General features: G+C 38.4%; 1 protein-coding gene across 1 annotated transcript in view; it reads right to left on the bottom strand.

Annotated features, from left to right (window-relative positions):
* LOC128373403 (regulating synaptic membrane exocytosis protein 1-like) overlaps nt 1–16,710 on the bottom strand; it is a 95,529-nt gene that overhangs the window by 59,305 nt on the left and 19,514 nt on the right. Inside the window, 2 exon segments of the mRNA XM_053333707.1 lie at nt 5,091–5,102; nt 8,827–9,037. Coding sequence (XP_053189682.1) covers nt 5,091–5,102; nt 8,827–9,037 — 223 coding nt within the window.

The following is a 16,710-nucleotide window of genomic DNA, read 5'->3' as shown; positions in this document are numbered from 1 at the left end:
TTATGGATGGACTGTTGTGCTTAAATCAGGCACGTGATAAAGTGTGAGAGGAACAGAAGTGACTCTAAAGCTGATGCAACACTCTCAATTCTGCCATATTTCTCTTTTGGTCTTTGCTGTAACTTCTGAAGGAGCACAAAGCGATGTTTAGTTCAAAAATCACTGACCTCCATCCAGAATGACTGACTCTACCTTTAAATCACGCCCATTGAAAAACACAATAAATTTGGGGGTGTAGACTTTTTAATTCCTGTGCATGACACTAGATTAGAAACTTAACTTTAACTATTTCTACCTTTCTGAGCCTTGAATAGACCTTCATTATGCTGGTGAAAGATAGGTATCTTCCTTGTTTCTGTATTTAACTGCCATGTGGAGTATGGTGGATAGTACTGTATGCTTGTATACGCAGATAAACACCATACAGTGAGAATATGTATGTGTGTGTGTGTGTGTGTGTGTGTGTGTGTGTGTGTGTGTGTGTGTGTGTGTATGCCTGCCTCCATAAGAGAGTGTACAGCAACAACCAGGAGAGAGAGATGGCCCCCTTAAGACCAGTCAATGAGAGACGGACGCGGAGACGGACGCAGCTAGCGAGACTGGCGATCAATAGTAATCATGAGGCGCTGTGGCGTTAACAGCAGATGACACATCGCTCAGGCTTTTCTACTGCGCTGCAACCCTGACACAAAGCAGCACAAAGGCATAATTCCTTGGAGAGTTTAGGATCAATAGATATACATTTGCGCAAGTATCAGGCGCAATGTACAGTAAGATTGTTTTTAGGTATTTTTGCTCATTCCTGTCAAATTTCTAGACTACTTTGTCAGTCAGTGGCTAGCAAAAGGAGTTACATGCTGGTGGCTTCTGCTTTAGAGGCCTGAGAGAAGTACATATCTGTGACCACCACTGAGTTTGATACAGCAGCAGCAATGTAGCAGCATTAATGTTGCACAATGAAGTGTGACTCTGCATGACGCAGACAGACACCTCCCCACGGATATGATGCAAAACTGTTACATGAACATCTTGGCAAGATAAATGAACATGTTGAGTCTCCTACAGCAAACATCTAAATGTAATGCAGGAAGAAGCTATGAACCCTCGCAGGGTCAGGACATATTAGCTTAGCTTAGCATAAAGACTGGAAGCAAAAATACACCTACCAACAACTTCATAGCTCACAAATATACACTTTTTTCTTCTTTGTTTAATACAAATAATAACAGAAATGTAAAAACGACTATTTAGAGTTTTTCCATTCACATTTTTTACAGGGCAGGTTGTCAGACATGATTAAGAGCGCAGGTTTACCAAACCTGTCGACCTCACTGACAACTCACTCAAGGAATCTGCATACAGTCACTACAACAGCTGTTGTTTGGCAAGAAATAGTCTAAGCACATAACGAGTTGTTGTTTGTGGAATCAAATCAAATCAAATGGTAATCTGTTTAAATGTGATGCAAATTGTCAACTATAGAGCTGTTGGTAGACATTTCTTTCTGTTTCTACTCTTGATAGCAAGTCTTGCTATTGAAAGAGAAGCTCATTGATATTTTGAGTTTGACTGATTAAGAATGTCATTGCTTAATGAGTAGTAGCTGTTTTTGTCCATGGTGTACTTCACACCTGAATCCTACAGGCCCCAGAGCTCTTGTGTCTTTATCACTGCCAAATGACACATTTTAACTTGTCACAGAAGGAAAGACACAGGTGGAAATACTAATATAGACTCTGGTTATGCTCTAGCAATGACTAAAATGCAGTGCAGCAGCTAATATTGTTATTAGGACCATTGTTTGACAGTCAAAATGTGAGAAATGTGAGTGATAAATGTCTGTTTAACCAGACTCTTCCGCTTGCTCACACACAACAACACTAACTCTCATCCTCAACAGGAAAAAGGCTATGTTCTCAAATAGAGTGTATTTATAAAACCAACATTACGTCTGTTTTTAACAGCATCAGTGGCCTGAAAACACCAGCGGATGAAGCAGCCATGCCAGTAATTCTGAATCAGAATTGGTCTAAAAACAGCAATCTACCAGTGCCGAGCGGTCTGAGTTATAGCCACATAAAAGCCCAGACCCCCCACAGAAATACAGCCCTGGACATTACAATTAGAGAGAGGAGAGGTGTAAGTAAGCGTGTGTGTGTGTGTGTGTGTGTGTGTGTGTTAGAGAGAGAGAAAATACACACAACACTCTTCTGTCGTCTCCCATGAGAGGAGGAATCAAGACTTCAAAAATGGCCCTTCCTGTGAGAAACACGCTTCAGTACGACAACACACACTCGTCTCTCTACTAGAGCTCAACCATCACTGCAGATAATGAGCCCTGAATATCATTAGCACGAAATACCAGGCTGCACGCACCACACACTGTATATCATTCTTCCTATTAAAACTTTATTTATCTATCGCTCCATCTATCTTCAAACAAGTTCTTTGACAGCAAGACAGTATACTTGTCACAGTTCATTCAAAACAGGAGATCAATATATTAGATAGACAAGATTATTTTAGTGGAGCAAAAATATTGTCATTTTAAATTTGGTGTTTATAGAGGGAGAAACCGGAACTTCATTTCATTCATTTAGCGTTATACTCAACATTTGTCCATTGATCAAAGATTTAAGAGTTGTTACTTGTTTAAGTTAACTTGCAACAACCATGCTTGTTCCATCTTCTCCTTATTTTTGGCATTGTAAAAAATTATATTCTTATTTTGAATCCACCAGCTAGCCTTAAGTGGTCCCTTAGATGGGGGAAACTCTCGTCAGTGGGTACAGTAGACTCCAGCCCTAGAAGAAACCCATTGTGAAAAGTATAGTATGTCTTGTGGTTCACTGCATAGTTCATGGGATGTAAAAGTTCATGGGAGCTTTTCCATATGCTAAAAAACAAATCCTTGTTTAACTTTAAGATCACAAATGAAGTATGGTAAAATTCTACTAGCAAGTGCTATAATGGAGTGGATAATCATTACATTACAATAAGCAGAGTAAAATTCAGGAACATGTTTGATTTTCCAGAGAGGTCTTTGAAAGAAACCCTCCACAGATTGCATTGAGTAGCTACACAAGCTTTATTTTCATTCAAAATTATCACCAAAGTCTCATCTGTAAAGGGATGAATACGTTTTTCTTAGTCACTAACACTCCAAAAAGTCTCTTTGTATATTCATAATTTAAACCATTAGTTTAAATGAAAATTAAAAGCACTCAAAAATACTGTATCGGTATTCATTCATCGGAGCTAGACTTTTAAAAAGCCAGGCCAATATTTTGGCCAATAATAGCTTAATGCAGATACAGTGTAAAGTCAGCACAAAGTGAGCCAGTTTAGCCCATCAAAGACTGACGCAAATGCACTATGATGCCTGAGAAGGCCAAAAAACCTTTTGGTGTACCTATGTGCCCCCAGAGCACCATTCATTAGAAGGAATAGGGTGCCATCTTCAGACACAGTGCTCAGTTTTCTTAATATATCAACTCATTGAAGAGAACAAAAAGAAGAGCAGCATTGAGATATCTCAAACTGCATCTACAGGGAAATTCTTGGATACTCAAGTTGTCAAGAAACCATCTACTTGTGAAATTATTGCAATTATAGTGTAATTATACTATCCCCTTGTTTGTCATGTACTGTATTCTCAGAAAGTCACCTCAAAGACTCTAAGAAACCCAGTTTAAGAAGCACTTCATTAACAAGCAGTAATACCGACCGGAACTATACAACAGACTGATAGGCTGCATATCATTCAGGCTCAGAATGATCCTTGCCAACGCTTTCACTTTAACTTTAAGTGTTTAGTTTGAGTGGAGTGGAAAAAGCGGGCAGAGTAACTTTGCACTTTTGGACCGCTGTGCCAGGCAAGATTAATCAATCCCAGAGTAATTAAATGAATCCATGTCAAACAGTAATTCAAACCCAGTCTGCTGTCCAGCTATACAGCCAGTGCTACATAAGGCCCGCATTCTGCCAAAATTCTCCTCTTTAGAGCCAGTGATTGTTGTACCGAGCTTTAGCAAGGGAGTGAGACTGCTATGTACAGCACACCAAAGCACTCTTGGACAGCCATGGTGTTCAAGCCCAGCCAAGTATCATCAAAGTGCCGGTTTGGCAGCTGCCCTGAGGGAAGGCAGCCAAGGCCAAGTAAGGTTCTAAACCTGACACAACTACACAAACAGAGGAAGGTGTTAAAGGCATATCCGCCGGGAACACTTCTCCGGCAGTATCGCGTCGGATGGTTCTGCTTAACTCCTGTTTAACCAGGCCACATGACGACAAGGAAGTCTTCTTTAGTAGTGGAGTAGGCCAATACACACAAACCACCAAAAATACACCAGATAAGACGGTCCCCCTACCCTTCCATCTGCCTGTCACACTGTGGTAAACCCAACTGTGCTTCGTGCTCATCATGGCAGAGGTATAGGTTATCTGATTGTGGTTTGTTTGGGTGCTCAGAACTGGGTTTAATCGGCCCAAGCACCATGCACGAAAAATTGAACAATGACAATTATATTTTCTTCAGGGTTTCACAAAGAGGAAAATGAAAAGAGACTGCTCTCTCTAAAGCTGATATATAAATAATATCTCTGGGTCTTTCTTTGTAGAGTTTACGCTTTATCCACATGTTCGCATAGGCATGCTGCTACTTCCTCCCACACATTATGTTTTCACTTGCAAAATCTAAAATTATACATACAGTCTACTGATGTGTGATCTAGCTGTGATATCCAGGTTGCTTCCATGCCTGTAATGCATTCTGTAAGCCTTCAGCCCTTAATGACCCTGAGCAGGAATATCAGTAGATATGGAAATGCAAAGGATGAATAGATGTTTTAATCTGGTTGCAGGATTATCAAGTCCATCATAAATACCATTGAGGCCACTAGTACTATTTCTACTATTGATGCAGCTCGTCCTACTTTAATTATAATAGACAGACAGATAGAAAGACAGACAGAGCGACAGATAGGTACATACACACATACATACATACTGTCCGAACCCATTAAGCTGGTTTGTCTTAAAGGTTGCAGGCAGAGTTATGTAGTCCAGAAAAGAAAAATCACAGCACTCACCACTTTGTCCTCCTGCAGCCCAGTCAGCCATCCATGTATAATGAAAAGAAAGACAGAGAGAATGTGAGCAGGGATGATATCTGAAGGCATGACAATGATCCTACAATGACAAACACTAGCACACAGATATTTGACTTTCAGTAACAATGCAGTGAAGCTATGGAACTGAAAAATAATGCTGTTTTTTACTACCCTTCAATTCTAAGATTGAAGTTGAAATGTCCCAACTAGTGAAACAAATATAATAAAATAGGATTATGTCATGAGCTGACACCTCTATGGTTAAGGTCTTGTTAAAATTGGGCAACTAAAACTACACAGTGTTATCACTGCAGGGTTGGTGTACTCTGAACCTTCCAGCTCAACCTCTAACTTTGTGCTGGTATAACATCTGTATAACAGCAGTTTAACAATGTCACACTACAGCACATCTGCCTTTGCTATTGAGTGAAGACCATAAATATTCAGGAAACCCTGAAAGGACACTTATCAGGAAAACTTTGTTGTTTTAAAGGTCCCATGAAACATTAGTTAGAGCGTCTTTGGCCTCTGTACTGTGACATTTTACCCTCTGAAACAGAATATTTAAGCAATATACAGTTACCAAAAGTATTTGAAACAAATCCTTTGCATTTGATTGGACCGCTTAATAGTAGGTGGTGTTCAGAGTTTAGCATATGGAACCTCACATAGAAACAAAGCTATGGAGGATTGTTAACTCCACACACACCTCCCTCCCATCTATTGCGAGATCAGAATGAGGACAAGGCAGAGATGAATGAATTAGATTTCAGCCACATTGATTTGGAAATGAAAACAATGATATCCAAACACACATCTCTTCCTGTCTCTCTCCATAGTGCTCTGTTAGCTACTAAAACCCACAAACAGTGAAGTGGCTAGCTACTCTATTTGATTGAATGAACTTTTGTAAACACCCCTGAGTGCAGGATGAGTCATCACACATTTGAAACCATTTTACAGGAAGAGAAGACCGAGATTCGGATCTAAAAATACTCTGATACTGATTTGTTGACATATATTTGGCTTATAATAAGAGACACATGATGATTCAAACTGGGAAAATGTGTTTTTCAACATTTGAAAAAAAAATCCCTAGATGAGAAGATGACACAAATATCTGCTTCGAGTATGGCACTACTGCTGGCAGACGATTAGCCTAGCTTAGCAGATTGGGCACCGAAGGAAACAGCTAACCCTTCTCTCTCAGAAACTCACAAATATGCCCACCAACACCTCTAAAGCTCACTAATGAGCACATTGTATCTTGTTTATTTAACCAAACAGAAATATCAAAATGAAAAAAAAGGTTGGAGCCAGGTGGTGATTAGCCTAGCTTAGCAACAGGAAATAGCTAGCTGTCCTCTGTCCAAAGTTCAAAACTACTCCTACATATGCCTCATATATGCATACGAACAATGTTAAAAAGTCTTTCTTGATTGACAAAAAATTCCTTCCAACCAACAAAGAATGTCTGGCAACCGCACTGTAGCAACAAGGCTCTGAGAAGTAATTGTACCTGGCTATCACTAGCCAAGAAATTTATGATCTATTACTCAAATTGGACTTCAGGAGGTCCTTCGACCCAACAGCAATGAGACTGTTTAATGCCTCAGTTGAGGGCAGGGGCTCCTGACTGGGGCCCATTCCATCCCCCACCTCCTTTATCCCTGAGACTTTTGTTATTTATTCTACTGAACTCTACACACACTTTTTATCAGAAATGCTCACATTTTATCTCATCTATCTATCTATCTATCTATCTATCTATCTATCTATCTATCTATCTATCTATCTATCTATCTATCTATATTCCTGTTCCTGGATTAAATTTTAAGTTACGTTTTAGTTCAAAATATCCTGAAAACACTTGCAAATTGCGTGTGTGTGTGTGTGTGTGTGTGTGTGTGTGTGTGTGTGTGTGTGTGTGTTTGTGTGTGAAATCCACCTTTTTAAAGACCTTCTCACACTGAATTCAGCTGCCACCCACCCCAACATACCACCCAGGACCCCACAGCTGAACTCTCCCCATGTTAGTCAGTAACTAATTAGGATGTACTTTTGAGTGTGTGTTTGTGGTGTGTGTGTGTGTGTGTGTTAGGTCATTAAATGCCACACCAGTGATGTAGGGGAGGGGAGGGGTGAGAGAGGTGGGAGAAGGAACGTCACTTATTTCAGAAGAAGGCTTGCCTCCCTTACATACACACACCTGCACCCTGCTGTGTGTGTATAGGGCACCTCCGGACCCCTGGGAGACCGAGACAGAGTGGGAGGCCACCCCCTCTGTCCACAGCTTAGTCTAATGCCCAATTAACCTTTACCAGCTCCTGCCTGGGTCACACACACACACACACACACACACACACACACACACATACACGCAAACATACGCCACATGGGTAGCAGCACACATAAACACACAGTAACACACACAGATGTCACATACAGCACATCTCAACACTGCACTGATAAGCACATACACACAGACACACACACACACACACATATGTGCTATGGCTCATCACCTCCACCTGAGTTCCAGCACCTGAGGCTCTAATATTGCCTGATCGGCCATACAGTAGCCGTGTGAACAGATGCACGTGCTATATGTGTTATTGTGTTTTCTGCATCTGAGTGCAGATTTGAGGCCCAAATTTGACAAAAGGCAGATTTTCAAAAGAGATTGTAAGTCAAAAATCTAAAATACTGTTAGTTACATCATTAAAATGGAGTGTATAAATGTAAATATTACATGTATTAGTAGAAGTAGAAATGCTAACTTTCAATCAGTTGGTACTTTTCCAAATTTTCCTTTACTATCAATCAGTTGACTAAAACATTTTTTTTATATATAAAATAAAAATTTGCTTACGTTTGTGTTACATTTTTTTGTTTTCTTTTCCTTTGAACACATTTATCTATCTCATTATCTATCTATCTATCTATCTGATTATCATTGAAGCATTAGCAAATGTTGCTTGCAGATAATAGGGAGGGACTGAGTAAAATTAATTAAATTTATTAGATTTTCTTAAAAACTGACAAAAGGTGAGTCAAAAAAAAAAGAGTCAAAAATGAATAATACTGTTAGTTACATAATTAAATGGAGTGTATTAATATAAATAGTGCCTGTAAGAGTAGAAGTAGTAATGCTAACCTTCAATCAATTGGTAAAAAAAAGAAAAACGTTCATTTACCATCCAATTTTTTTTTTTAAAGAAAATAAAATTTGACTTACATTTTTGTTTTTGCTTTGGACACATTTATTTATCTCATTATCTATGTATTAATCTATCTGATTGTCATTGAAACATTAGCAAATGTTGCTTGCAGAAAATAGAGAGGGACTGAGTAAAATCATTTGAATTTAAATGTAAAAATGTAACTTATTATTTGATTTTTTTTAAACGAACTAAATATTTGAAGGTTAAAGGACATGTATCCCTCTTTAAACTCTCCACTTAAACCCTAACCCAACTGGATTTAGTTGCACCTGTTTTATTTGGACTCGTATGACTACAGCTGTTTTGTCTATTTTAGGACTCCCTACACTTGTTCCATGTTTTGCATGACTTCGCAGTGACTCTGCAAATTCACCTATGTGTTTTTCACAGGATATGTATGAATCAGAGTAATTGGCCGTGAGAAAACATTAACACCTTACGTAACACATTACACCGTAGTCCATCCTCACACCCTCCCCTTCCTCTCTCACCGTGTTGGATCTCAGGGAGACTCTTCCCCCGCAGCGGGCGCAGAACTTGGTCTGGCAATACGAGCACAGGTGCCCACAGCCATCTGCGAACTTGGTCTTGTGGCAGATGCCGCAGGTTGGCGCGTCATCCCTGTGAACGGCCGACCCCGTCGCCGCCGTGGCCTGCCGGATCACCGTCTCCCTGTAGCTGGACAGCTGCTGCTGGATGCCTCTGGAAAACATGAATAAAGGGAAAAGGAAACATGAAGGCTTTGGCAACTTTGAAAGTTGACTGTTTCAGTGATTTAATGTATAGAGAAAAAAACTGTGTGCAAATACATCAATAGGACTTAAATGTATCATTTCAATGCATCAGTTGGTGCCTGTAACACACCTAGAACACATCATACAGACAGAAGAAGTAGTCAATACACATCAACACTTTGCAAAGTAGGATGAATTTCTGTCACATCTCTCATGGACACACATCATGCTGCCTGTGTGTGGGTTTACATGTGTTCTGGGTGGGTGTGTGTGAGGCTGTACATAGGCACCACTGTGCTTTGAGTTAAATGCTAACGTCAGTATTCTCACAACCACTATGTTAACATACAGATTCTTGACAGGCAAAGGTTACCATGGTCACAATCTTAGCTAATTTCGAGCAAATCAGCATTCTAATTCACTAAATAACACTAAATGAGAGGTGTCTAAATTATTCCATAAAGGTTTTCATTCCAACCAATCAGGAGCACACCAGACTTGACTCATCTCAGTCTTCAGACAGTTGATTGGTCAAAACGTGTATTCTTGATTGGCTGGAACAAAAACCTTCAGGTATACAGCCCATCATGAAGTAGTTTAGACATCTGCAGTAAATACCATGTATGAAAGTGATGGGAATGTCAGGTTCTTAAATAAATCAAAATTTTGATCGGATGACAAAACTTGATGAAACGTCAGAGCATCATTAAAGTTACTACAAGTCAGTCATCCCATGGAGAACATGAACACCTGAACTAAACTGAATGGCAATCTATCTCACACTTGTTGCAATATTTCACTGTGAACCAAAAATGTCAACCTACTGCTGGCTCACCAAAGTCACTATGATACATGAATACCTAAAGCTCATTTATAGACATTAGTTGAGTTGAGTTTAGTTTAGTTTAGTTTTCAAGTTAAAATTTACACAAAAAATGACAATTGAAGGATAATACAGAGTGCAGGGAGAGGCAGATAAACTGAATGGGCTTATTTTATAGCCTCCACCTAAAAAAAATTAAAATTTCACAATGTTACAGAACATAATATGACCACATAAAAGTGAGAGCAAACCAAATAGTTGCAATGTGAATATATAATAACAACAACGACAAAATAAAAACTGAAAAATTCATGGAGATAAGCAGTTACAGTACAACACAGCAGTTAAATGGATCCTTTAAGCATCTTTTATAACTTTTTAAAGAGGAACAGTTTTTGTCAGGTGGGAAAAGTCATTCAATAATTGAGTGCCTTTAAATCTTATCGTAAATTGACCTCTGCAACTAAGAACTTTAGGAGGATGAAGATCTGAAGATTGACGAGTTGAGTAAAGAATGAACCTGTAAAGTAAGTCTGAAACTGCTCAGGAATATTCTCTTCACATGAATGTATCTTATAAATATTGAGTTATTTCAGTCCGTAAATATAATAGTGGTGGACTGACTGACCAATCAACTGATCCACGGAATAAAGTTTGACCTGCTGGTGGCACGAAAAGTTAGAAGATCACAAAAGTATATGGGTCAATGAGGGTTTTTTGTCTCCATGTGGTTTAGTTTAAATTTAAAGGGTTAAAATGTGAAAATAAACGTATGAATAACTTGCACACATTCTTTTTTTGTGGACCCAGCATCAAATTTCTGCTTTTAATCCATTTTGAGAGAATATATCAGAGGATTATGGCAAAAATGTCTAAGTGGTGTAACCATAAAAAACTTTGTACCAACTTTTTATGTTAAATAAAGGTAATGTAATACAACAATTGTTCTAAATACTACATTTAATCTGTGGAATCATGTAAATATATTTTTTTAAATGAAGTATAGGTCCACTTAAATACACTGTAGGTGGATAACATATTTAATATCTATCATTCTTTTGTGGTTACACCATTTGACATTTTCAGGATTCAGTCTGAGACATCTGAAGACAAGAATGTGTGTATAAAATATCTTTACAATCCATGCAGAGGCTTAAAATTTCACAACAATGATAGTTATTATTATTATTATTATTATTAATGATAAAATAGTAAATATGAATATATAAAAAAAGATATGAAAAAATTCACTCTTTTAATCAAACTAATGAGTTTAAACCATGACTGCATCCTACTCTTATACTATTTTGAACCCATTAGTTTCAGCCTTCCACAGCTGATTGTGAATGACCTGCATATCACACAAAGCTGATAAGATACAATAAAAAGCAGCAAAATGATGGTGAGACTTTTATCGGATAAATAACAAATAAATAAAAGGGGGGAGGAGAAGCGAAGTGAAACCGGAGAGTGAAGGAGACAATGGTTGCATTAAGTCCAGTCGATATCAGCGTTCTCTGTGCTGTTTGTGTGTTTTCATTGCAATCAACTTTTTGTTTGTGCTATTGTTTCAGGCTGCTTTGCCAACAGCACAAACTCTTCCAATCGATTGGAGAAAAAAGAGAGGGGGAAGAGTATTGGTTTTTATCTAAGATGTTACAGTATGTTGATTAATTGGATTTCACACTGTGGAGATTGAGGAGAGAGCAAATAGAGAGGGAGGGGGGCAAAAGAGTGGAAAAAGTGACAGACTGAGAAACAGAAGAAGAGAGAGAAGAAGATGTTTTTATGTGACAGAGTCATAGTTATCCTAACCTTCATCTGAATAATAATCACACTGCTGATTTACACAGAGAATATATACATACTTCTATATGGATCAACAACAGCTGGCTGTATATTACAATGAGAAGATGATACAATGCACACTTAATGAACTCATTAGATCTGATTTAAATCATTGTATATGTGGGAGGAAAGGGAGAGGAGAGGAGAGGAGAGGAGAGGAGAGGAGAGGAGAGGAGAGGAGAGGAGAGGAGAAGAAAGGACATGAAAGGAAAGAAACAGATAACAAAGAAGGGGATAGAAAAGAAAAGAAATGTAAAGGAAGGGGAAGGGGAAGGAAAGGAAATAAATGGGGAAAAAGAAAAGAAATGGAAAGGAAAGAAAGGAAAAGAAAAGAAAAGAAATGGAAAGCAAAAAAAAAGGAAAGGAAAGGAAAAAAGGATTAGAAAGCAAAAGAAAATGAAAGGAAATGAAAGAAAAAGAAAAGAAAAGAAAAGAAAAGAAAGGAAAAGAAAAGAAAAGAAAAGAAAGATATTCACTAATGAGAAGGTCAGAGGTTCATCCAGTTCATCCTGTCAGCATGTTGAAGTGAACCCCAAATATCTCCCTGCATGAAAGCGTACCACCATCAATGTGTGTGTGTGTGTGTGTGTGTGTGTGTGTGTGTGTGTGTGTGTGTGTGTGTGTGTGTGTGTGTGTGTGCAGAAACACTGTAAAGCGCTTTGGATAAAAGTGCCATATAAATGCAGTCATTTACCCATTTACCATACGGGGGGGGGAGGGGGGGGGGGAGGGGGTGAAGAGGAGGAGGGGAAGAAATACTGAAAGACAAGAGGAGAGGAGGAGAAGAGAGAAGAGGAGATGAAATAAGAAACAAGGAAGTGGGAGAAGAGGAGAAGAAAAAACAAAAGATGAGAGGAGAAGAGGGGGGTATGACGGAGGAGGAGAAGAAATAATTAACGAGAAAAGTTGAGCAGAGGAAGAGTAGGCATGAAGAGAAAAGAAATGAAGGGAGTGGGAAGGAGAGGAGAGAGAAAAATGGGACCAGAGGGGAGAAGAGAAAAAGGGTAAGATGGGAGAAATGAAAGAATTGAGAAACTGAGAGTAAATGAAATAAAAAATCAGGAGAGGAGAGGAGATTTGAAAGTAAAGAAAAAGAAGAATAGAGAGGAGGAGGAGGAGGAGAAGAAATGAAAAACAATGAGAAGAGAGGCAGACGGAGAGGAGAGAAAGTTATGCAATTTAAAGTAGGAAGGGAGAGCAAAAGATGTGAGGTGAGAGGAGGAGGAGTGAAAAGAGAGAGAGGAGAAGAGGAAAAGAAGTTGGTGTGGTATGTACTTTTACTGTAATACTTTAAAAACACCACTCATAATACTGCAGTACTTTTAATGTAATACTGCATACTACATCCCTCATAATACTGCAGTACTTTTACTGTAATACTGCATACTACATCCCTCATAATACTGCAGTACTTTTAATGTAATACTGCATACTACATCCCTCATAATACTGCAGTACTTTTACTGTAATACTGCATACTACATCACTCATAATACTGTAGTACTTTTACTGTAATACTGCAAACTACATCACTCATAATACTGCAGTACTTTTACTGTAATACTACATCACTCATAATACTGTAGTACTTTTACTATAATACTTTAACTATATCACTCATAATACTGCAGTACTTTTACTGTAATACTACATACTACATCACTCATACTTTTACTTTGGTAGGATTTTTCATGCAGGACTTGCAGGAGTATTTTTACATTGGTGTATTCTTTTACTTATTATTTATTTACTTATTAATACAACAACACCTTATATCTCAAAAACTTTAAAAAAATGACCCAAAAAAACCTATTTGTGAAAATATAAAAGACCTGAGCCATGCCATTGTTTTAAACAGGCACCAACATCCTCACATACAATCACAACTCAGTCACTCAGTCACAGTAAAGAGCATTTGACCTGTGATACTGACAGCATTTGATATCACTCTCTGCCTGTGCGTTGCAGTACATTACTTACAGATGGGGGACCGGTGATGAAGCCTCCTCCCCCTCCAGCTCAGCCATTAAAAAAACTACAAATTCCAGCAGCGGTGGCGGTGGCGGAGGAAAAGGCCACAGAAAAGGAAGTCTAACATCCGATCCTCTGATAGAGAAATCAACATTGCTCCTTTGGGGTGTAACACAACAAACTGTTCCTCTAAATACACCCCTGAAGAAAAAGCCCTTCAGAGAGGAGCGAGGGGACCCAGTGGTTGAAACACAACCTGCCCTTGGAAATGTTAACACCTGCCCACACACACACACACACACATACACACACATACACGCATCTCACCCCATCTCTTCTCTTGTAATCCCTACACACACACACACAATAAAAAAACACAGATTTACACACTAACTCATGCAAACCCACACACACTTCCTGCTTGCTTGGGAGCAATAACCAAAGGTTACAGAGAGGTCACCTGCTGCTGCAGCACCACAGGATTTACTTCCTGATCCATGACTCTCACTGTGTCCCAACCCCTGGCTCCGTCCACAGGCTAATAGAGTCACATCAACAATATACAGTACAGTACAGTACAGTATGGAGCCGGTTTGATTGATTACACTGTATGTTTATCGTAGAATTGATCGATACTACATTGGTTGTCCGTGGGAAGACTTGAAACTGAACTGAACCTGGTGTTTTTCCTCATGAATATAAAGGCTTATGTTTGCTTTTTATTATGATTATTACTGCTGCTGCTATTTTAGAGATATTGGCGATAGGTGGCTTTAATCCAAAATTGCTTCTATTGGTATTAGGCTTAATAAATCCATGTTGGCTTAGATGTAAGTACACTCAATAAATATGCACAGAAGGCTCTGGGCATTCACTCCTCCTCACCACACCTCCTTTCCTTCTTTTTTTTGTGTCTATCAAACTTTTCCTTGTCTCCTTTCCAGTGTTCCCTCATATATCAACCTCTCTTTTTTTTAACTTTCCCAATCCTGATGTTTCCGGTAATAATCTCTCCAGTCACAATCCGACCTTTTTTTTTAACCCCGTTTAAATATATATTCAGGGTACTTTTAAATCCTAAAATAAAGATATTTATTGAGATTAAACTTCTTAAAAAGAATGACGCACGCAGTAAAAATGCGGGAGGTGTCCTTGCTTATATAAATGTGAGTCAGAGAAAATGAGTAAGGTTAAAAAAAAAATCAAAAATAAACAGTGTAAGAATAAAAGATTGGTGGAAGAGTGAGGAAATGAGTATAGGGGGCGAGATTGAGATGTGGGTTGAATGGAAGCTAATAATCACAGACAGAAACTCATTAAAGCTTCAACTTTTTAACAAACTGGAGGCAAAGTAAAGTTTTTTTACTGCCACATTATTTCGAATCTCGTCTACTTTGCTGTTTTTTTTTTCAATCGCTGTCAGGTTACCTTTAATGACATTTACACCTTATGCAGATGTTTCACATTAAAAGCCTACAAGGAAAGGCAGGGATTATTCCCTTTGAGTTGTTAGTAGACTTTTAATGGGAAACGTCAGCGCAGGAAGTGTTTCTTTGACAGTACATTAACAACTAATGAAAAAATCAGCAAAGTAGAAATGGTGTGTATTAGTGAATGACAACAGTATTGTGTTAAAAAGGGAAAGTCAGACCAAATGATGGTGAGTATCATGCGAATATGAGATACTGAGGGAAGTGCTGTGGAAATCCATCAACTTCATGTTTTCATGCAATGTAGTGTATACTTAATAGTTAGCATGGTATCTACTATTGCTTAAAACTACATGGGGTGTCACAATTGTCCAAAGCCTCAATTTGATTTGATTTCCAATTTTGAAGTCATGATTCAATTTGATTAAAAACTTAATAATTTCAGGACGGGGTATTGGTACTAGATACCTTTAAGGTATCGACCGAAATAAATCAGTACCAAGTAGTATTGAAACATCTGCCATCAAACGATACAATGCAAAGAAAATATAATATAATATAATAATAATATAGAAAATATAACTATTTGTATGGACTTGCTCTCAGCCAATCAACAAAAGTGGTTGCAGTGCATTTGAGTTAGCGTTCTAAGCAGTTCACCTAAACGCTCTAAAATGTGGCTACATTACACGCCTGTTATGCCAGATAAAAGCAAGTAAACAAAATGAGTAATGAGTATCGAATGAAGTACTCGATTAGTATCAGTATCACAGTATTTAAATGATACCCAACACTAGCCATCGCCATGGCTCAACAAGGCCCAGAGGAGGTGGGGGAACAGGTAGAAAAGCTGGAGACCAGGAAGTCTAGTAGCAACTACCCAACCGAGTGGATAACGATGTCCACCAGGGCCTAAAGACCACGAGGACAGGTAGGCAGAGGTGTAGGGGAAAAAATACTAGGAGATTCACAAACCTGCCTGTGATTTTGAAGGTTGAAACTGCAGTCTCTACTGTCATTCAATAAACTTTAGGCCCATATTTATTCTTTTAATTTATGTTGAACAGTTAGCATGTAGCCTACAATCACTCAACATTAAGTTTTCATTCAACATAGCATATGTTTAACAATTAGCATGGTGCCTCAGAAGTCAAGTATGCTCAATAGTATACAATGTTATATAATAATCACATGCTAATCTGTCACTAATCATTCAACAGAGTTTAGGACTAAATAAAATAATCCAACACAGCTAGCATGAAATCCTGGACCTCAACATAAAGTTCTCATTACATAAACAGTAGTGTGAGTGGTGGAATAATGTGTCAGCATTTTCATGTTATATTTCATATTTACATTCATTTATTTCATACATACAATTATTTCTGTTTTTCGATGTCCTATGTTGTATGTACCAGAGGGCTCCAGCAGGGGGAGTATGGAGCTATTGAGCTATTGAGCTATGTTATGGGATACTTTGCTTCCTCCCTCAGTCTTTAGACACATCATAAATTAATATTCGTGTCTGTGCCTCTTTCAGTTATGAGTCCCTTCATATAAACAGTTCAT

Source organism: Scomber japonicus, chromosome 14 (genome assembly GCF_027409825.1).
Source record: "Scomber japonicus isolate fScoJap1 chromosome 14, fScoJap1.pri, whole genome shotgun sequence".
Lineage (NCBI taxonomy): Eukaryota > Metazoa > Chordata > Actinopteri > Scombriformes > Scombridae > Scomber > Scomber japonicus.
This window is presented reverse-complemented; position numbering and strand designations above follow the sequence as displayed.